The 22,934-nt window shown below is 48.0% G+C and overlaps 1 protein-coding gene across 13 annotated transcripts in view; it reads left to right on the forward strand.

Moving 5' to 3' along the window:
* The window catches only part of FRMD4A (FERM domain containing 4A), a 676,100-nt gene that overhangs the window by 581,079 nt on the left and 72,087 nt on the right, over positions 1–22,934 (forward strand). For all 13 annotated transcript variants that reach the window (XM_069228743.1, XM_069228739.1, XM_069228737.1 and 10 more), the window contains exon 14: positions 3,107–3,248. In XM_069228743.1, coding sequence (XP_069084844.1) covers positions 3,107–3,248 — 142 coding nt within the window. The remainder of the gene's footprint in view (positions 1–3,106; positions 3,249–22,934) is intronic.

Below are 22,934 nucleotides of genomic sequence, written 5' to 3' on the forward strand. Positions count from 1 at the left end.
CTGCAATAAAGAGCATGTCAACAGCCGCTCGACTGATAAGATTAGCCGCGTCCACCTCCCAAATGTGTGGTAGTGTCGCGGAGGGGATGCCGACAGGCCGAAGACGCTCACCTCGCGGTGCCCCGCCGAGTGCGGTGGCGCAGTGTCTGAGAAGCAACGTCGACAGGCCAACCCTGTTGCCCCGCAGTGCCCTGCCGAGAGTGGTGGCATGGTGCCTTGGAGAGAATGTCGACAAGTCACAGCGCTGACATCACAGCGCCTCACAGAGTATAGCGGCCTAAGGCCATGGAGGCAACCTTGTGGCCAAGGCTCTGAAACGCTTTGAATGCTTTACAGCTCTCCACGAGGCATTCATATCCGTCTGCACTCACCCAGGATGTGCGTGTTAGGACAAAGGTCTTTATAGAACTATGTAAAGTTGAAAGTAAGGAGTTAAAAACATTGTGTGTTACATACTGGTGAAAGAGACAATCTAAGTGTGCACCGGGGTTTCCTTTGTGTTTAGCACAAAGCGAATTGCGTGCATTGGAGTAGCAAGGCTTTTCTGTGAGTCTCGAAAGACAAAATCCTATTGTAAACCAAACACGTGTAGAAAATGTGGCACTTGTGTGAACTTGCGCTTTCATTGTGCGGTTGAGGTGCGTGTCTTCCCGTCGCCGCGTGGGAGGGGAGCTTCCGCTCTGCGCACACCTGCTGCCCGCGGCGTCCCGGGGCGCAGCACATCCCCGGGGCTCGTGAGGTAGAACGTCTCGCGCGGGGCGCGGCCTTTCCAAAGAGGGCCTCCTGCCACCCGAAGCCTTGCATTTAAATGATTGGCGAGATTACCCTCCAGAAGTTAGACTGTCCTCCAAAAGTTGGTTAGCGCCTCCAGAATCCAGGAATAGCCTGCCCGCTTCAGGGCTGGAGCAGCTGTCCGCTTAAGAGAGCTCTGGACAGTTGCTAAAAGGGTGTTAATGCTGGAAGGAAACTGGTTCAATCGAAAATTAGGGTTTTGTTACAGTGAGTGTGTACATATCTACTCTGTGCTACAGAATATACTCTCGTCAAGTGCGATATTAGGCGCCCCTCCATTGTTTTCAAAGCCGTGAAAAATAGTAACATTATATTTTGTTCAAAATTGAACTTTGGAAAATGATGCTCTCAGGCGCCCCCATTACTAGATTCTTAAAATGTGATTTTTTTTTAATCTTTCAAATGAGAGTATTTACTTTAGTGAGATAGTTGTCTTCTGTTCAGCGAAATAGCTTTTAAAACTCCGTGTGCTGTTTCATAGCAAGCTTGGTATGCGCTCACCTTCTTAAAGCAGTCTACGAATCATCTCTTTTCAGTCGGCACCTATGAACAGCGGTCCCTCCTCTCATCCTGTCCGCCTCAAAAAAGGCTTTTGTTCTCCCTGTGGTAATATCTCACCTGTATTATTACCATGCTATCTAGGTAAAACTCCTGAAAGTTCAGCTCGAAACACCAGATCATCATCACACTGGCTAACATCCCTTCCGTGGCTCCTGGTGAAGGAAGGACTCCAGTACAAGTCTCTTGTCTTTTGCACAAGAATTTATATGTGCTCTCTTTAGATGATGGCCCCTTAACAAACAACCCGAAGCCTGTGATCAACAAACCTCAGTCCTTTCACCACAGTCGACCTGCAAACTTTAGTATTTTCACCTCACAGTCGACCAGCAAACATCAGTCTTTTCACTGCACAGTCGACCAGTAAACATCAATCCTTTCACTGCACAGCCCACCAGCAAACCTCAGCCCTTCCACCGCTCAGCCGACCAACAGTAGGAGGTTTGGAGATAGATCCATACATGTTTAGGGCTGCTCACCATGAAGCTCGCTCTCACTTGGGCTTGATGTGGAGATGGCATACTTAAATGCAGAAGGAGGTTGAAAGTGCACCTCTTCATTTAGGACAGTGGCTGCCCCCCTCAGTTTGGACCCACCAGCCATTTTTACTGTAACTTTGCATAACCTGACATAAGGCGCCTATGGTCGTCTCTTCTTTTTTTTAATTTTTTGTTTGTTTGATTTGTCCCCACTTATAGTTAAGTGGCAGGTCACCATGGTCTACTTCATACTAAGGCTGTCCCATTTTTTTATCTGTACATAGAGAGGCAAGGACCAACTGGCAGCCTTTCTCCAAAAAACCGGGTGTGCATAATGCTGTTAACAAGTCTTCTGACTATATCCCAGTCTCAGATCACCCTGAGGTTGCCATAAAATGGCTTATAATAACTTACAAGCTAAATGGACCTAACAAATAATTTCTACCTGAAAATATGTATGCATTTGTAAACAAGTTAAACATATCACCAAAAAGGCTGCCTCATTAAATAAAAATAAATAGCCACCCACCAACCTTACAGGCATGGGCAGCAAACAGTTGTCACCAGACTTTTCCTAATTTATGATCATTGGAAACTTTTAAAGAAAGTGAGCAAACAAAAAAAGTGCTGGATGGAGATGCTGGGACTGGAAATAGCAATGGGTAGCATTCTGTTCTATTTTTTCAGCTAATTTGTACTGTTATTGGTCCTTCCCAGTAGGGGCAGTACAGCTTGATAGTGTGTCATAGCAATCCCATAATTTAAAAGTAAGTAATAAATGCAGAAATATTTTTAGAGGATGCAGCTTTATCTTTAAAAGCGGAACGGGTGCTTTTTAAACTCCCAGTAATTTCCGCGGTCTGTTTCACTTGCATGTAACCCTGAAGGCCCTCCGGTCGCATGTGTGTGCAACAGTGGGCTTGTGCACTGTCCACTGGGGCATGTGTGGTTTGTGTCAGATAGCTTCAGCAGGCTGTGGAAGGCAGTGTGGCCCAAGCAGCACAGCGCTTTGTCAGGATTGCTGTAGTTTACAAAAATAAGTTATCTGCAGGGACTGGGCTTGCTTCTTCAGGACTCACTGCTGTCAGCAGGTACACAAGTGTTTTTGGCACAGTGTGCATGCCACAGGCAATCTACCTTGGCCCCTTTGCAGCAGATTGTGAAATGTTTGTGAAAGAATGCAGTTAACGTTAGAGGTGGGGAAGGAGGGTGGAGGGGGAGCTCGGAGCCTGCTGCTAGGTGCAGAGATTTAAAATTGTTTTTCTTACCTCTTTCAGTCCAAAATTCATGCGGCAAGAAGCCTCAGTGAAATCGCCATAGACCTGACAGAGACCGGCACACTGAAGACTTCGAAACTAGCCAACATGGGAAGCAAAGGGAAGATAATCTGCGGGAGCAGCGGCAGCCTCTTGTCCTCAGGTAGGACCGGGTCCCCCCGCCCGCACGGGGGGTCAGACACGGAAGACGTTCTGGGGGTCACTCTGGAAACGTTCCTGCTTGTTCTAGCTGCATGATGTGCTCTGCTGTGGAAACGGGTTCAATTCGTGTTGCGTGATTTGAGTAACAAAATGCGCAGGATGGACCAGGAGATATTTGGAGCTTCTTAGAGAAATGATTGTCCGGTTGTTGAAGCGATAGTGTCTCAGTGGGTCTGTGAGTGAGTGGCAGTTCAAAGATATACCTTGATCATCACAAATATGTTTCCCACATAGGTAAGTAGTTTCTGGATCAGTCTTTATAGTGGTGTAAACTAAGGAGAATTTTGATTATAGATTAGCTCTCTCACTCACAGGGAGAAGAAACCTTGCATCCAAACACCTCTTCCCCCTCCCCACACCATCTATATACTTCTTGGTTTTTGGAGCCCCGGGTAAAGATAGTTAATAGATAGTTTCAAGCAGCAAATGAGACGCCATATTTTCATCATCAAGCCCTCCTCATAGTTTCCTATGGAGTAACACTGAGCACCCAGCTGCCCGTGTGCCCATGTTGGAGGGAGGCCTACTTTGCTCTCTGCACATTACTGTAAAGGGGCACTATTGGCATATCTGTTGCCTTGTGATTTCTTCAACACCGGAGACCTCAGTAACCAGTGAAATGTACTAGTGAGTGGAAGAGGTGAAGTGGTCCCTTAGTTTCAAACCCGTTTCAGCAGTGCAGGATGTGGGGTCTTAATATCGCTCTCTCTGTGAGGAACTGTCCCATTTTGACCACATTGCTGTCTGCAATCATGGAATTCTACTATCAAAATACATTTGCCATCCCTCAGAGTTGATGGAAAGCACGCGGATGGGGCCTACCTGAACACTGACATCTGCGATACTTGCCTGTATTTAACAGGTGGGGGACCGCAGCGAGACCAGTCATATCCCAACAAAGACATACAATTATTCACCATTCATATGGCAATTTATACAAGAAGAATCCAATGCAAGCCGATTTTCTTGCGTTTTAGAGAATATAACATTCTCCGGCCGTATTTATTACAAATCACAAACACAACAAATGTTTTGTTTTTCCATATAAATACGACAATAAGTAAAAGTACTGCATAGTGGCCACATGGCCATATCTAATACATCAATTCTCCTATCAAATAGTCCATAACTAATACATGAATACATTAATTTACATCAAATTAAGGAGTCATGCTTGACCACCCACAGGTCCCTTGTGGTGTTGACTGATTCAACTGACTTGACTTAATTGACTTGGACCCAGGGCAAGACCCTGCCGGTCTCTCCATAAGTTGTCTTCTACAAGGCGAACTCACTTGCCCCCTCAAGACAGAGGGAGCTTGGGCCAGCATAACAGCTGTACCCCCAAACAACCATGCCAGAGCTACCCAATACAGGGATTCCCCCTGGCACCCATTGGGAGGTGGGCCTTGGCCAACTGGGGCCATGTACTGGTCCCTATACCAGCCCACCATCCCCCGTATCCCCAGGGCCTTGTGATGGAGTACCTCGGCTGGCTATGGACAATCGCGGTAGCGGGCGTCCCCAGCCTTCCAGTAGTGACCGTAGTACCCCTGCCCCGGATTGAGCTAAATGCTTAAACAATCCAATTCTATCCCGAATTCGTCTACACATCTTCTTGATGCCAATGTTGTCTACCAGTCTTTTTGTGGCCAAACATGACTCCTCCTCTACCAAACAATGATTGAAAATTCCCCAAAAGGACTAAGCACAGGGATGGGAGGGTGGGGAAAAAAGAGGAGCACTCCGTTGTTAGAAAAACAAAAGCAGGTTGGCGGCGGCAGCGATCATCAGGGGGTGGGGGCCCAGGCACCGATGTGTAGCCTGGCGACCTTGGACTGGTACTTAACATACCCTGCCCCCTGAGGATTGCCCAGGCGACCCCTCCACCGATGTGAGCAACCAATGGTTGCTCACCGAGGGGGATAGAAAAAATACAAAAAGTGGCCACTGTTGGCCCCTGCCTCTGACCGGTCCGATCCGGCCCACACCTGTCTTCGGGGCCTGTGACCTGGCGGCTTGGCCCCTTGTCCAGAAGCACGAGTGCTGTGCATGCAATTGTATTGAAGCTATTTTAGTGATGTTTGTGGCCACTTTATTTGAGCTAACTAGGCCTGCTGCCTGTGCCCTTTAGCCTAGTCAGGTTTCATTTTATTTCATTTAGTTCTTTTAGAAACGATCATATTTGTGGTGATGTTTTATTTTCCTTCATATTGCTGTCCTTTCGCTTGGGAAAGCGTTTACATTTCTTAGCATGACATTCTTTCACTCTGTGCTGTATTCAAGGCTGCAACAAGATAGGGTTGTCGGCACAAAGTGGTACACCGCATCTCTAACATTTCACAGAAAAGTACGTATTTTTACATGAGGACACTTTTCGTAGTACACTGGCTGTTTTATTATGAAAACATCGCTAACAGCTGTATGGTATTACATGCATTGGATATATGGTGCCTTGGTAACCTCAGTGTTCATCAAATAAAGGTGCCAATGTTGCTTCTTGGGTCTCACTTCGACAAATACCTGCCGTACTCACACCATAGAACGAGGCCCAAATATTTAGCAACAATTTAGAACCATAGGAAGATTTGATAGCGGCATCAATTAGAAAACAATACTTCCTTTGACTGGCATTGAAGGAATTTTATATTTATCTTGAGGAAGAAGAAAAATTATGAGCCTTTTCAAAAAACGTAAAGAAGGATAGCAAGTGTAATTATTTACTTCCCCTTCCCATATGTATGCAGTGTTCAATATTAATTAATTGATCGTCTTCCTGTTGTCCAGACATCCATCGTGAGCTAAAAAGACTTATAGCCATGCTCAATTAACATTTTCATCAGTTTTGTAACGTCAGTCAGAGATGTTTAGAAGAAAGTGCTGTGCGACTTGAGGAATGCTCATTTCACATGGATTCAGATATTGGTGGCTATCTGGGAATCTCACATTCTGAATGCAAAGGAGTGAAAATTGCTCAAATTTAGCCTCTGCCTTTACTAACTGAACAAATATTGTTAGAAATAATACTTTTGGCTGTCTTCAGGAGCATCTCAACAGTGTCAGCTTACAAATTCCCAAGGGCATGCAGCCAATCAGATTGCCAGTTTGGCTGAACATTTAATTCCCAGGTCATGTTCACTTGCCCAGTCAACAAACCATTCATCAGAGGTGACGTCATACACTCACAAACACATTAGAAGTGAATTAAACATTTGTTCGAAGTGCATGTGACTGTGTGTGATGCCCATAAGCACTAGTTCATGTTCATATGCATTCTCAGACAGGTGTACTGGACCACACCCACTACAAACCTTGCCTTAGGCGATTCACTGAGTGAGCCACTTGATTTTGCAGTTTCCTTCCCTTCGCAGTTACACAGGATGGAATCATGTTATGAACGACTGCCGTGCATGCATCATCTTAACTAGATGCAACCAGTATTGAATAAAAAGTTGGATCAGTGTCTTAATTATGAACAAAATTGATCATATCAGTTTTAGGGGTGCTATGTGCCTCGCCTCTGATAGGAAGGAGTATTGCTTGAGATGAGGCAGAATTACTGGCGATCCAGCAGAAGCATGTACGGAGACTACTGCGCGCATGCAGTACAGGGAGGCAGGAGGAAGTGTCAATTAAAATATGCAAGGACTCAAAATGTCCACCGTGATCACTGATTAGGAATGGGGAGTGTGTAAAGCTGAGTTAGGTTTAGGTCTCTTAGATTTACTGCTACCTCGCGGCTTGCTGGTGGGACGTCATGCTTCCAATTCTTGCTTTCATTTGATAACCTGTTTGTTTGGAGGTGTAGCCTTGCTTTGCTTCCGCAGAAGTAATTTGACTTGGACACCTGATAACAGTGATGTCTTACAGGAAAAAGTCAGCTCTGTAAATAAGGTGACTTACAACTTATTTAAGTTTTCTTTTTTCTCCACAAAATGCCCCTTTTCTCATCATTGCCTCCTAAGTGCTCTCTGATTTCTGTGTTCAATTTTGAAGGATGCTAAACATACCTGATGGTTCCCAGCATGTTATCAGTGATACTCGCCCACTCTCTGTTCGAGGTGTGTGCGGGAGCGATAGGACACCTGAGAATGAGAAGCTTCGGGGAAGGGTTGGCGTCGAGGGATGTAGACGCCTCCCGCAGCTGTTCAGCTGTTCATTCGAAATGCATCACTGGACCAACCAAATCAGAGTAAACAGTGCAGACTGATTCTCATTTCTCCCTGCCGGAACAGTGTCTAATCTGGAATTTAGCTGTACGATGTTAAAGTTTATAGTAGAGAAACACATGTTCCACATTGATGGCTCTTCTGCCATTCTGTTCCTTTTTTAAATCCTACAGTAGGAACTTCTTAAGTGGTTGCTGCACAAGAACCACACAACATGCTGCGTAAATGTTTTTAAATTACTGGTTTCTTCTTCCTTTTAACCTAATATAGTTCCACCGGATGCTTCATCTCTCGGATCCCCTGTTTCTACAACTGCTAACCAGGGTTTCTTTCTTTAGTCAGAAAAGGCGACTCTAGTCACAGAAATACTATCAAACATCCACAGTCTGCTGCAGTCTGACCACAAGGAATGTGGTAGCATTTCTGATGGGTGGGAGAGAGATGGAAACCACAGGTGGCCATTGAGCTGGACAGGCGTGGTCAGGGCTTTGGTCTTGTGTGCTTTGACTCACAGTTGTATTGTGTGCTACACAATGCGTGATGTTTGGGTGGCCCACAATGATTTAGAAAGAAACAAAAGTCACGCTCAAACTCATGCTTGAATCAGAACTCCTCAGACATGTAATTCATCTGTGTGTGTTAGGCGTAAATTGCTGAATGTGTCTTTGAAATCTAAAGCAGCTCCTCCTCCTGACATGTCTTTTTCAGTAAGTAACTCAACTGCAAAATAAGACTTGCTGGGTCTACCTATAGAACAACCTGAAGTTCTTGTCAAAGTTTTATAAACTTGTCTGCTGTGGACCACATGGCAAAAATAAAGCATTCGATTTCATTGTTCACACAAAACCCAGCTAATGCAGCACAGTGAAAGTTTATTTATGGAACTGTGGCACAACCAGGAAGGAGCTTGTTTCTGAAATGAGGGCTAATGAGCAGACCGAAGAGCATAGTGGTCCGGTGCACTGATCCGAGGTTAAATCCTATTTTGAGTGAGATGAAAATGCAGCTTGTAGTACAAATTTCATTGCGTGACACCTACTCCTGTTTTTCTGTTCATGGCCTTAAACGTCACAGTCCTTGGTACCTCACTCAGTGTAGTGGCCGCCACCTGAATAGGTCAGGTAATGCATTGGTGTGGTTATGAAACACGTGTGTGGGGTAGATAGTTCATGAGTCAGGCTACAGAAAGGTGTGGCTTGGCATGAAGAAGCACATTGGGATGGTTTCAGAAGCACATAGCTAGGGAATGTGTGGATGACAATGATAGGAGTGTGGTTGGACTAAGAAGCACGTGGTAGAGTTTAGGCATCATCTGGGAGGGAGGAGGTTAGGAGCACTTGGGTTGGAGTTGGGAAGAACGTGAGGGTAGAGGCTAGGAAATGTGCATCCTGTTGATGGCCTACGCGTTCTTCCCAGAGTCTCTGGAAGACTGTAAAGAAATGGCTCCCTGTTGCAGTTACCCCCCACTTTTTGCCTGATACTGATGCTGACTTGACTGAGAAGAGTGCTGGGACCCTGCTAACCAGGCCCCAGCACCAGTGTTCCTTCACCTAAAATGTACCATTGTATCCACAATTGGCACACCCTGGCATTCAGATAAGTCCCTTGTAAACTGGTACTTCTAGTACCAAGGGCCCTGATGCCAAGGAAAGGTCTCTAAGGGCTGCAGCATGTCTTATGCCACCCTAGAGACCCCTCACTCAGCACAGACACACTGCTTACAAGCCTGTGTGTGCTAGTGAGAACAAAATGAGTAAGTCGACATGGCACTCCCCTCAGGGTGCCATGCCAGCCTCTCACTGCCTATGCAGTATAGGTAAGACACCCCTCTAGCAGGCCTTACAGCCCTAAGGCAGGGTGCACTATACCATAGGTGAGGGTACCAGTGCATGAGCATGGTACCCCTACAGTGTCTAAACAAAACCTTAGACATTGTAAGTGCAGGGTAGCCATAAGAGTATATGGTCTGGGAGTCTGTCAAACACGAACTCCACAGCACCATAATGGCTACACTGAAAACTGGGAAGTTTGGTATCAAACTTCTCAGCACAATAAATGCACACTGATGCCAGTGTACATTTTATTGTAAAATACACCACAGAGGGCACCTTAGAGGTGCCCCCTGAAACTTAACCAACTAGCTGTGTAGGCTGACTGGTTCCAGCAGCCTGCCACACTAGAGACATGTTGCTGGCCCCATGGGGAGAGTGCCTTTGTCACTCTGAGGCCAGTAACAAAGCCTGCACTGGGTGGAGATGCTAACACCTCCCCCAGGCAGGAGCTGTGACACCTGGCGGTGAGCCTCAAAGGCTCACCCCTTTGTCACGGCCCAGCAGGGCACTCCAGCTTAGTGGAGTTGCCCGCCCCCTCCGGCCACGGCCCCCACTTTTGGCGGCAAGGCTGGAGGGAACAAAGAAAGCAACAAGGAGGAGTCACTGGCCAGTCAGGACAGCCCCTAAGGTGTCCTGAGCTGAAGTGACTCTAACTTTTAGAAATCCTCCATCTTGCAGATGGAGGATTCCCCCAATAGGGTTAGGATTGTGACCCCCTCCCCTTGGGAGGAGGCACAAAGAGGGTGTACCCACCCTCAGGGCTAGTAGCCATTGGCTACTAACCCCCCAGACCTAAACACGCCCTTAAATTTAGTATTTAAGGGCTACCCTGAACCCTAGAAAATCAGATTCCTGCAACTACAAGAAGAAGGACTGCCTAGCTGAAAACCCCTGCAGAGGAAGACCAGAAGACGACAACTGCCTTGGCTCCAGAAACTCACCGGCCTGTCTCCTGCCTTCCAAAGATCCTGCTCCAGCGACGCCTTCCAAAGGGACCAGCGACCTCGACATCCTCTGAGGACTGCCCCTGCTTCGAAAAGACAAGAAACTCCCGAGGACAGCGGACCTGCTCCAAGAAAAGCTGCAACTTTGTTTCCAGCAGCTTTAAAGAACCCTGCAAGCTCCCCGCAAGAAGCGTGAGACTTGCAACACTGCACCCGGCGACCCCGACTCGGCTGGTGGCGATCCAACACCTCAGGAGGGACCCCAGGACTACTCTAAGACTGTGAGTACAAAAACCTGTCCCCCCTGAGCCCCCACAGCGCCACCTGCAGAGGGAATCCCGAGGCTTCCCCTGACCGCGACTCTTTGAATCCAAAGTCCCGACACCTGGGAGAGACCCTGCACCCGCAGCCCCCAGGACCTGAAGGACCGGACTTTCACTGGAGGAGTGACCCCCAGGAGTCCCTCTCCCTTGATCAAGTGGAGGTTTCCCCGAGGAACCCCCCCCTTGCCTGCCTGCAGCGCTGAAGAGATCCCTAGATCTCCCATTGACTTCCATTACAAACCCGACGCTTGTTTCTACACTGCACCCGGCCGCCCCCGCGCTGCTGAGGGTGAAATTTCTGTGTGGGCTTGTGTCCCCCCCGGTGCCCTACAAAACCCCCCTGGTCTGCCCTCCGAAGACGCGGGTACTTACCTGCAAGCAGACCGGAACCGGGGCACCCTCTTCTCTCCATTCTAGCCTATGCGTTTTGGGCACCACTTTGAACTCTGCACCTGACCGGCCCTGAGCTGCTGGTGTGGTGACTTTGGGGTTGCTCTGAACCCCCAACGGTGGGCTACCTTGGACCAAGAACTAAGCCCTGTAAGTGTCTTACTTACCTGGTTAACCTAACAAATACTTACCTCCCCTAGGAACTGTGAAAATTGCACTAAGTGTCCACTTTTAAAACAGCTATTTGTCAATAACTTGAAAAGTATACATGCAATTTTGATGATTTGAAGTTCCTAAAGTACTTACCTGCAATACCTTTCGAATGAGATATTACATGTAGAATTTGAACCTGTGGTTCTTAAAATAAACTAAGAAAAGATATTTTTCTATATAAAAACCTATTGGCTGGATTTGTCTCTGAGTGTGTGTACCTCATTTATTGTCTATGTGTATGTACAACAAATGCTTAACACTACTCCTTGGATAAGCCTACTGCTCGACCACACTACCACAAAATAGAGCATTAGTATTATCTCTTTTTGCCACTATCTTACCTCTAAGGGGAACCCTTGGACTCTGTGCATGCTATTCCTTACTTTGAAATAGCACATACAGAGCCAACTTCCTACATTGGTGGATCAGCGGTGGGGTACAAGACTTTGCATTTGCTGGACTACTCAGCCAATACCTGATCACACGACAAATTCCAAAATTGTCATTAGAAATTGATTTTTGCAATTTGAAAAGTTTTCTAAATTCTTAAAAGACCTGCTAGGGCCTTGTGTTAGATCCTGTTTAGCATTTCTTTTAGAGTTTAAAAGTTTGTAAAAGTTTGAATTAGATTCTAGAACCAGTTGTAGATTCTTAAAAAGTAGAAGCAAAATGTCTAGCACAGATGTGACTGTGGTGGAACTCGACTCCACACCTTAACTCCATCTTAAGATGAGGGAGCTAAGGTCACTCTGTAAAATAAAGAAAATAACAATGGGCCCCAAACCTACCAAAATACAGCTCCAGGAGCTTTTGGCAGAGTTTGAAAAGGCCAACCCCTCTGAGGGTGGCAACTCAGAGGAAGAGGATAGTGACTTGGAGGAAAATTCCCCCCTACCAGTCCTATCTAGGGAGAACAGGGTCCCTCAAACCCTGACTCCAAAAATAATAGTCAGAGATGCTGGTTCCCTCACAGGAGAGACCAACACCTCTGAAATCACTGAGGATAACTCCAGTGAAGATGACCCCCTGTTAGCCAGGATGGTCAAAAGATTGGCTTTGGAAAAGCAGCTCCTAGCCATAGAAAGGGAAAGAAAAGAGATGGGCCTAGGTCCCATCGATGGTGGCAGCAACTTAAATAGGGTCAGAGATTCTCCTGACATCCTAAAAATCCCCAAAGGGATTGTAACAAAATATGAAGATGGTGATGACATCACCAAATGGTTCACGGCTTTTGAGAGGGCTTGTGTAACCAGAAAAGTAAACAGATCTCACTGGGGTGCTCTCCTTTGGGAAATGTTCACTGGAAAGTGTAGGGATAGACTCCTCACACTCTCTGGAAAAGATGCAGAATCTTATGACCTCATGAAGGGTACCCTGATTGAGGGCTTTGGATTCTCCACTGAGGAGTATAGAATTAGATTCAGGGGGGCTCAAAAATCCTCGAGCCAGACCTGGGTTGATTTTGTAGACTACTCAGTAAAAACACTAGATGGTTGGTTAACTGGAAATGAAGTGTGTGACTATGTTGGGCTTTATAATTTGTTTATGAAAGAACACATTTTAAGTAACTGCTTCAATGAAAAGTTGCATCAGTATCTGGTAGACCTAGGTCCAATTTCTCCCCAAGAATTGGGAAAGAAGGCAGACCACTGGGTCAAGACTAGGGTAACCAAAACTTCCACTGGGGGTGACCAAAAGAAAGGGGTTACAAAAACTCCCCAGGAGAAAGTGGGTGACACTAGAAACAAAGAAAAAGAGTCCTCTGTAGGCCCCCAAAAACCAGAACAGGTGGGTGGGCCCCAAGACACAACCCAAAACAAAGGTGGGTACCAGGGTAAGAACTGGGATGCCACTAAGGCATGGTGCCACAACTGTAAACAGTCTGGGCACCACACCAAGGACACTTCTTGTCCCAAAAACAAACCCCAGAACAAAATTCCAGGGGTAACCAGTGTAGCCATGGGAGATGACTCCTCAGATGAGGAGGTCTTCATAGCCTTCAACTGGAAACAGGGCCCAACAGGTGAGTTGGAGATTCCAGAGGGAAGTAGACACTTCCACCACCTACTGGTGAATGGAATCCCAACCACTGCCCTGAGAGACACTTGTGCCAGTCACACTATTGTGCATGACAGGCTGGTGCTCTCAAACCAGTACATCCCAGGTGAGACTGCCAGGGTAAGAGTTAGCCTAGACAGGGTCACTAAGAGGCCTGTGGCTTTAGTACCCATAGAAGTGGGTGGCACTCTTAGCTGGAGAAGGGTAGTAGTCAGTACAGACCTCCCCCTTGATTGTCTCCTTGGAAATGACTACCCAGAGGTTAGTCAATGCCCAAGAGAGGAACTGGTCCAGTGCCAGTCCTCTCCCAAGGATTCTGGAAGTCCTGCCTCTGCAGTAAATGCAAGCAGGCCCCAGAAGAAGAAGAAAAGAAAACAGAGTAGGAAGGGTGAACAACCTTTAGCCAAGGTTACAGCAAGCCAAGGAGATTCTGCTCCAGTAGGGGAGAACTCCAAAAATGGCCCTGATAAAGTCCAACCTGACCCACAAGAAGTCCTGGCTAGTCAGGCAACTGTTAAACCTGAGTGGGTGGCTCCTCAGCTAACAGAAGAAAGAGTGGAAGAAGGGTGTTTACTACAAGATGTGGTAACCCCCCACTCTAATACAGCAGACAGGCAACCTGAACCCAAAGAGGCCTGTAACTTAGCCCCTTCCCTTTTAGGTGAAGAGCTAAAGGTGTGGTTCTGGGCACTGACAGCTGTCAGTGGCCTCTGCTGGGTGTTAGCCTTTATGGCTGCACTATCCTTAGCATGGTGGTCTGACCCCATGCCAAATAGCAAGTTAGGCCCCCTGACCCTATTGGTCATGGTGGGGTTACTCCAGCTCTGGGTAACCTCTCTGGATAAGCTAGGGGTAACCCTGGCCAAGATAAGGTTAGCAGAGGTGGATACCTCTAAGACCAAAATAGAAAGACTGGGTGGAGACATTGAAGAGGCAGACAAGAGGCAATTCAGACTAGGTCCTATCACTGTGGAAGTAGGTCAGTTCCCCAAAGGGAATGACCTGAACAGAAGGATGTAAGGCAGAGTAGGCCCTGCAACTAACCAGCCTATTTCTCCTACTCTTCCTCGCCTGACAGACTAGGAAGACTCTCCCAGCTTGGGCTGAGTCTCCTGGCCTGTGGGCTGGGGGGGGCTTGTGTAAAGAAATGGCTCCCTGTTGCAGTTACCCCCCACTTTTTGCCTGATACTGATGCTGACTTGACTGAGAAGAGTGCTGGGACCCTGCTAACCAGGCCCCAGCACCAGTGTTCCTTCACCTAAAATGTACCATTGTATCCACAATTGGCACACCCTGGCATTCAGATAAGTCCCTTGTAAACTGGTACTTCTAGTACCAAGGGCCCTGATGCCAAGGAAAGGTCTCTAAGGGCTGCAGCATGTCTTATGCCACCCTAGAGACCCCTCACTCAGCACAGACACACTGCTTACAAGCCTGTGTGTGCTAGTGAGAACAAAATGAGTAAGTCGACATGGCACTCCCCTCAGGGTGCCATGCCAGCCTCTCACTGCCTATGCAGTATAGGTAAGACACCCCTCTAGCAGGCCTTACAGCCCTAAGGCAGGGTGCACTATACCATAGGTGAGGGTACCAGTGCATGAGCATGGTACCCCTACAGTGTCTAAACAAAACCTTAGACATTGTAAGTGCAGGGTAGCCATAAGAGTATATGGTCTGGGAGTCTGTCAAACACGAACTCCACAGCACCATAATGGCTACACTGAAAACTGGGAAGTTTGGTATCAAACTTCTCAGCACAATAAATGCACACTGATGCCAGTGTACATTTTATTGTAAAATACACCACAGAGGGCACCTTAGAGGTGCCCCCTGAAACTTAACCAACTAGCTGTGTAGGCTGACTGGTTCCAGCAGCCTGCCACACTAGAGACATGTTGCTGGCCCCATGGGGAGAGTGCCTTTGTCACTCTGAGGCCAGTAACAAAGCCTGCACTGGGTGGAGATGCTAACACCTCCCCCAGGCAGGAGCTGTGACACCTGGCGGTGAGCCTCAAAGGCTCACCCCTTTGTCACGGCCCAGCAGGGCACTCCAGCTTAGTGGAGTTGCCCGCCCCCTCCGGCCACGGCCCCCACTTTTGGCGGCAAGGCTGGAGGGAACAAAGAAAGCAACAAGGAGGAGTCACTGGCCAGTCAGGACAGCCCCTAAGGTGTCCTGAGCTGAAGTGACTCTAACTTTTAGAAATCCTCCATCTTGCAGATGGAGGATTCCCCCAATAGGGTTAGGATTGTGACCCCCTCCCCTTGGGAGGAGGCACAAAGAGGGTGTACCCACCCTCAGGGCTAGTAGCCATTGGCTACTAACCCCCCAGACCTAAACACGCCCTTAAATTTAGTATTTAAGGGCTACCCTGAACCCTAGAAAATCAGATTCCTGCAACTACAAGAAGAAGGACTGCCTAGCTGAAAACCCCTGCAGAGGAAGACCAGAAGACGACAACTGCCTTGGCTCCAGAAACTCACCGGCCTGTCTCCTGCCTTCCAAAGATCCTGCTCCAGCGACGCCTTCCAAAGGGACCAGCGACCTCGACATCCTCTGAGGACTGCCCCTGCTTCGAAAAGACAAGAAACTCCCGAGGACAGCGGACCTGCTCCAAGAAAAGCTGCAACTTTGTTTCCAGCAGCTTTAAAGAACCCTGCAAGCTCCCCGCAAGAAGCGTGAGACTTGCAACACTGCACCCGGCGACCCCGACTCGGCTGGTGGCGATCCAACACCTCAGGAGGGACCCCAGGACTACTCTAAGACTGTGAGTACAAAAACCTGTCCCCCCTGAGCCCCCACAGCGCCACCTGCAGAGGGAATCCCGAGGCTTCCCCTGACCGCGACTCTTTGAATCCAAAGTCCCGACACCTGGGAGAGACCCTGCACCCGCAGCCCCCAGGACCTGAAGGACCGGACTTTCACTGGAGGAGTGACCCCCAGGAGTCCCTCTCCCTTGATCAAGTGGAGGTTTCCCCGAGGAACCCCCCCCTTGCCTGCCTGCAGCGCTGAAGAGATCCCTAGATCTCCCATTGACTTCCATTACAAACCCGACGCTTGTTTCTACACTGCACCCGGCCGCCCCCGCGCTGCTGAGGGTGAAATTTCTGTGTGGGCTTGTGTCCCCCCCGGTGCCCTACAAAACCCCCCTGGTCTGCCCTCCGAAGACGCGGGTACTTACCTGCAAGCAGACCGGAACCGGGGCACCCTCTTCTCTCCATTCTAGCCTATGCGTTTTGGGCACCACTTTGAACTCTGCACCTGACCGGCCCTGAGCTGCTGGTGTGGTGACTTTGGGGTTGCTCTGAACCCCCAACGGTGGGCTACCTTGGACCAAGAACTAAGCCCTGTAAGTGTCTTACTTACCTGGTTAACCTAACAAATACTTACCTCCCCTAGGAACTGTGAAAATTGCACTAAGTGTCCACTTTTAAAACAGCTATTTGTCAATAACTTGAAAAGTATACATGCAATTTTGATGATTTGAAGTTCCTAAAGTACTTACCTGCAATACCTTTCGAATGAGATATTACATGTAGAATTTGAACCTGTGGTTCTTAAAATAAACTAAGAAAAGATATTTTTCTATATAAAAACCTATTGGCTGGATTTGTCTCTGAGTGTGTGTACCTCATTTATTGTCTATGTGTATGTACAACAAATGCTTAACACTACTCCTTGGATAAGCCTACTGCTCGACCACACTACCACAAAATAGAGCATTAGTATTATCTCTTTTTGCCACTATCTTACCTCTAAGGGGAACCCTTGGACTCTGTGCATGCTATTCCTTACTTTGAAATAGCACATACAGAGCCAACTTCCTACATTGGTGGATCAGCGGTGGGGTACAAGACTTTGCATTTGCTGGACTACTCAGCCAATACCTGATCACACGACAAATTCCAAAATTGTCATTAGAAATTGATTTTTGCAATTTGAAAAGTTTTCTAAATTCTTAAAAGACCTGCTAGGGCCTTGTGTTAGATCCTGTTTAGCATTTCTTTTAGAGTTTAAAAGTTTGTAAAAGTTTGAATTAGATTCTAGAACCAGTTGTAGATTCTTAAAAAGTAGAAGCAAAATGTCTAGCACAGATGTGACTGTGGTGGAACTCGACTCCACACCTTAACTCCATCTTAAGATGAGGGAGCTAAGGTCACTCTGTAAAATAAAGAAAATAACAATGGGCCCCAAACCTACCAAAATACAGCTCCAGGAGCTTTTGGCAGAGTTTGAAAAGGCCAACCCCTCTGAGGGTGGCAACTCAGAGGAAGAGGATAGTGACTTGGAGGAAAATTCCCCCCTACCAGTCCTATCTAGGGAGAACAGGGTCCCTCAAACCCTGACTCCAAAAATAATAGTCAGAGATGCTGGTTCCCTCACAGGAGAGACCAACACCTCTGAAATCACTGAGGATAACTCCAGTGAAGATGACCCCCTGTTAGCCAGGATGGTCAAAAGATTGGCTTTGGAAAAGCAGCTCCTAGCCATAGAAAGGGAAAGAAAAGAGATGGGCCTAGGTCCCATCGATGGTGGCAGCAACTTAAATAGGGTCAGAGATTCTCCTGACATCCTAAAAATCCCCAAAGGGATTGTAACAAAATATGAAGATGGTGATGACATCACCAAATGGTTCACGGCTTTTGAGAGGGCTTGTGTAACCAGAAAAGTAAACAGATCTCACTGGGGTGCTCTCCTTTGGGAAATGTTCACTGGAAAGTGTAGGGATAGACTCCTCACACTCTCTGGAAAAGATGCAGAATCTTATGACCTCATGAAGGGTACCCTGATTGAGGGCTTTGGATTCTCCACTGAGGAGTATAGAATTAGATTCAGGGGGGCTCAAAAATCCTCGAGCCAGACCTGGGTTGATTTTGTAGACTACTCAGTAAAAACACTAGATGGTTGGTTAACTGGAAATGAAGTGTGTGACTATGTTGGGCTTTATAATTTGTTTATGAAAGAACACATTTTAAGTAACTGCTTCAATGAAAAGTTGCATCAGTATCTGGTAGACCTAGGTCCAATTTCTCCCCAAGAATTGGGAAAGAAGGCAGACCACTGGGTCAAGACTAGGGTAACCAAAACTTCCACTGGGGGTGACCAAAAGAAAGGGGTTACAAAAACTCCCCAGGAGAAAGTGGGTGACACTAGAAACAAAGAAAAAGAGTCCTCTGTAGGCCCCCAAAAACCAGAACAGGTGGGTGGGCCCCAAGACACAACCCAAAACAAAGGTGGGTACCAGGGTAAGAACTGGGATGCCACTAAGGCATGGTGCCACAACTGTAAACAGTCTGGGCACCACACCAAGGACACTTCTTGTCCCAAAAACAAACCCCAGAACAAAATTCCAGGGGTAACCAGTGTAGCCATGGGAGATGACTCCTCAGATGAGGAGGTCTTCATAGCCTTCAACTGGAAACAGGGCCCAACAGGTGAGTTGGAGATTCCAGAGGGAAGTAGACACTTCCACCACCTACTGGTGAATGGAATCCCAACCACTGCCCTGAGAGACACTTGTGCCAGTCACACTATTGTGCATGACAGGCTGGTGCTCTCAAACCAGTACATCCCAGGTGAGACTGCCAGGGTAAGAGTTAGCCTAGACAGGGTCACTAAGAGGCCTGTGGCTTTAGTACCCATAGAAGTGGGTGGCACTCTTAGCTGGAGAAGGGTAGTAGTCAGTACAGACCTCCCCCTTGATTGTCTCCTTGGAAATGACTACCCAGAGGTTAGTCAGAGCCCAAGAGAGGAACTGGTCCAGTGCCAGTCCTCTCCCAAGGATTCTGGAAGTCCTGCCTCTGCAGTAAATGCAAGCAGGCCCCAGAAGAAGAAGAAAAGAAAACAGAGTAGGAAGGGTGAACAACCTTTAGCCAAGGTTACAGCAAGCCAAGGAGATTCTGCTCCAGTAGGGGAGAACTCCAAAAATGGCCCTGATAAATTCCAACCTGACCCACAAGAAGTCCTGGCTAGTCAGGCAACTGTTAAACCTGAGTGGGTGGCTCCTCAGCTAACAGAAGAAAGAGTGGAAGAAGGGTGTTTACTACAAGATGTGGTAACCCCCCACTCTAATACAGCAGACAGGCAACCTGAACCCAAAGAGGCCTGTAACTTAGCCCCTTCCCTTTTAGGTGAAGAGCTAAAGGTGTGGTTCTGGGCACTGACAGCTGTCAGTGGCCTCTGCTGGGTGTTAGCCTTTATGGCTGCACTATCCTTAGCATGGTGGTCTGACCCCATGCCAAATAGCAAGTTAGGCCCCCTGACCCTATTGGTCATGGTGGGGTTACTCCAGCTCTGGGTAACCTCTCTGGGTAAGCTAGGGGTAACCCTGGCCAAGATAAGGTTAGCAGAGGTGGATACCTCTAAGACCAAAATAGAAAGACTGGGTGGAGACATTGAAGAGGCAGACAAGAGGCAATTCAGACTAGGTCCTATCACTGTGGAAGTAGGTCAGTTCCCCAAAGGGAATGACCTGAACAGAAGGATGTAAGGCAGAGTAGGCCCTGCAACTAACCAGCCTATTTCTCCTACTCTTCCTCGCCTGACAGACTAGGAAGACTCTCCCAGCTTGGGCTGAGTCTCCTGGCCTGTGGGCTGGGGGGGGCTTGTGTAAAGAAATGGCTCCCTGTTGCAGTTACCCCCCACTTTTTGCCTGATACTGATGCTGACTTGACTGAGAAGAGTGCTGGGACCCTGCTAACCAGGCCCCAGCACCAGTGTTCCTTCACCTAAAATGTACCATTGTATCCACAATTGGCACACCCTGGCATTCAGATAAGTCCCTTGTAAACTGGTACTTCTAGTACCAAGGGCCCTGATGCCAAGGAAAGGTCTCTAAGGGCTGCAGCATGTTTTATGCCACCCTAGAGACCCCTCACTCAGCACAGACACACTGCTTACAAGCCTGTGTGTGCTAGTGAGAACAAAATGAGTAAGTCGACATGGCACTCCCCTCAGGGTGCCATGCCAGCCTCTCACTGCCTATGCAGTATAGGTAAGACACCCCTCTAGCAGGCCTTACAGCCCTAAGGCAGGGTGCACTATACCATAGGTGAGGGTACCAGTGCATGAGCATGGTACCCCTACAGTGTCTAAACAAAACCTTAGACATTGTAAGTGCAGGGTAGCCATAAGAGTATATGGTCTGGGAGTCTGTCAAACACGAACTCCACAGCACCATAATGGCTACACTGAAAACTGGGAAGTTTGGTATCAAACTTCTCAGCACAATAAATGCACACTGATGCCAGTGTACATTTTATTGTAAAATACACCACAGAGGGCACCTTAGAGGTGCCCCCTGAAACTTAACCAACTAGCTGTGTAGGCTGACTGGTTCCAGCAGCCTGCCACACTAGAGACATGTTGCTGGCCCCATGGGGAGAGTGCCTTTGTCACTCTGAGGCCAGTAACAAAGCCTGCACTGGGTGGAGATGCTAACACCTCCCCCAGGCAGGAGCTGTGACACCTGGCGGTGAGCCTCAAAGGCTCACCCCTTTGTCACGGCCCAGCAGGGCACTCCAGCTTAGTGGAGTTGCCCGCCCCCTCCGGCCACGGCCCCCACTTTTGGCGGCAAGGCTGGAGGGAACAAAGAAAGCAACAAGGAGGAGTCACTGGCCAGTCAGGACAGCCCCTAAGGTGTCCTGAGCTGAAGTGACTCTAACTTTTAGAAATCCTCCATCTTGCAGATGGAGGATTCCCCCAATAGGGTTAGGATTGTGACCCCCTCCCCTTGGGAGGAGGCACAAAGAGGGTGTACCCACCCTCAGGGCTAGTAGCCATTGGCTACTAACCCCCCAGACCTAAACACGCCCTTAAATTTAGTATTTAAGGGCTACCCTGAACCCTAGAAAATCAGATTCCTGCAACTACAAGAAGAAGGACTGCCTAGCTGAAAACCCCTGCAGAGGAAGACCAGAAGACGACAACTGCCTTGGCTCCAGAAACTCACCGGCCTGTCTCCTGCCTTCCAAAGATCCTGCTCCAGCGACGCCTTCCAAAGGGACCAGCGACCTCGACATCCTCTGAGGACTGCCCCTGCTTCGAAAAGACAAGAAACTCCCGAGGACAGCGGACCTGCTCCAAGAAAAGCTGCAACTTTGTTTCCAGCAGCTTTAAAGAACCCTGCAAGCTCCCCGCAAGAAGCGTGAGACTTGCAACACTGCACCCGGCGACCCCGACTCGGCTGGTGGCGATCCAACACCTCAGGAGGGACCCCAGGACTACTCTAAGACTGTGAGTACAAAAACCTGTCCCCCCTAAGCCCCCACAGCGCCGCCTGCAGAGGGAATCCCGAGGCTTCCCCTGACCGCGACTCTTTGAATCCAAAGTCCCGACACCTGGGAGAGACCCTGCACCCGCAGCCCCCAGGACCTGAAGGACCGGACTTTCACTGGAGGAGTGACCCCCAGGAGTCCCTCTCCCTTGATCAAGTGGAGGTTTCCCCGAGGAACCCCCCCCTTGCCTGCCTGCAGCGCTGAAGAGATCCCTAGATCTCCCATTGACTTCCATTACAAACCCGACGCTTGTTTCTACACTGCACCCGGCCGCCCCCGCGCTGCTGAGGGTGAAATTTCTGTGTGGGCTTGTGTCCCCCCGGTGCCCTACAAAACCCCCCTGGTCTGCCCTCCGAAGACGCGGGTACTTACCTGCAAGCAGACCGGAACCGGGGCACCCCCTTCTCTCCATTCTAGCCTATGCGTTTTGGGCACCACTTTGAACTCTGCACCTGACCGGCCCTGAGCTGCTGGTGTGGTGACTTTGGGGTTGCTCTGAACCCCCAACGGTGGGCTACCTTGGACCAAGAACTAAGCCCTGTAAGTGTCTTACTTACCTGGTTAACCTAACAAATACTTACCTCCCCTAGGAACTGTGAAAATTGCACTGTGTCCACTTTTAAAACAGCTATTTGTCAATAACTTGAAAAGTATACATGCAATTTTGATGATTTGAAGTTCCTAAAGTACTTACCTGCAATACCTTTCGAATGAGATATTACATGTAGAATTTGAACCTGTGGTTCTTAAAATAAACTAAGAAAAGATATTTTTCTATATAAAAACCTATTGGCTGGATTTGTCTCTGAGTGTGTGTACCTCATTTATTGTCTATGTGTATGTACAACAAATGCTTAACACTACTCCTTGGATAAGCCTACTGCTCGACCACACTACCACAAAATAGAGCATTAGTATTATCTCTTTTTGCCACTATCTTACCTCTAAGGGGAACCCTTGGACTCTGTGCATGCTATTCCTTACTTTGAAATAGCACATACAGAGCCAACTTCCTACAAAGACCATTCCCACAAGAGTACAATACCTATGACATATTTGTTTAAAAACGACATATCCTCATAAAGAGATGTCAGATCATCCGATGTCTTAAAGAAGTCAATGCAAGATAATACTGGCTCTCATCCTCCTCTTCCTTTGTCTGCTGCTCCAGCAGAGTCTAGCACGAGTCTCCCTGAAGAGGAAAGAACCGTGCTCAGTAGCCCAAGATTGACATATGTATTTTGCTCAGATCCAGAAAATATACTAAGTTTAGGACACAGAGCAACTTACACAATCATATAACTGCAAACGTGAGGTTTGCCTCATTCATCTTGCTTTGAATAAATTGACGCATCAGCTTATGAAATTTCCCATAATGGCAACCCACTGGCAAGATAATGTGGCTGAGAACAATAAAGTAGCCA

Source organism: Pleurodeles waltl, chromosome 4_1 (genome assembly GCF_031143425.1).
Source record: "Pleurodeles waltl isolate 20211129_DDA chromosome 4_1, aPleWal1.hap1.20221129, whole genome shotgun sequence".
NCBI lineage: Eukaryota > Metazoa > Chordata > Amphibia > Caudata > Salamandridae > Pleurodeles > Pleurodeles waltl.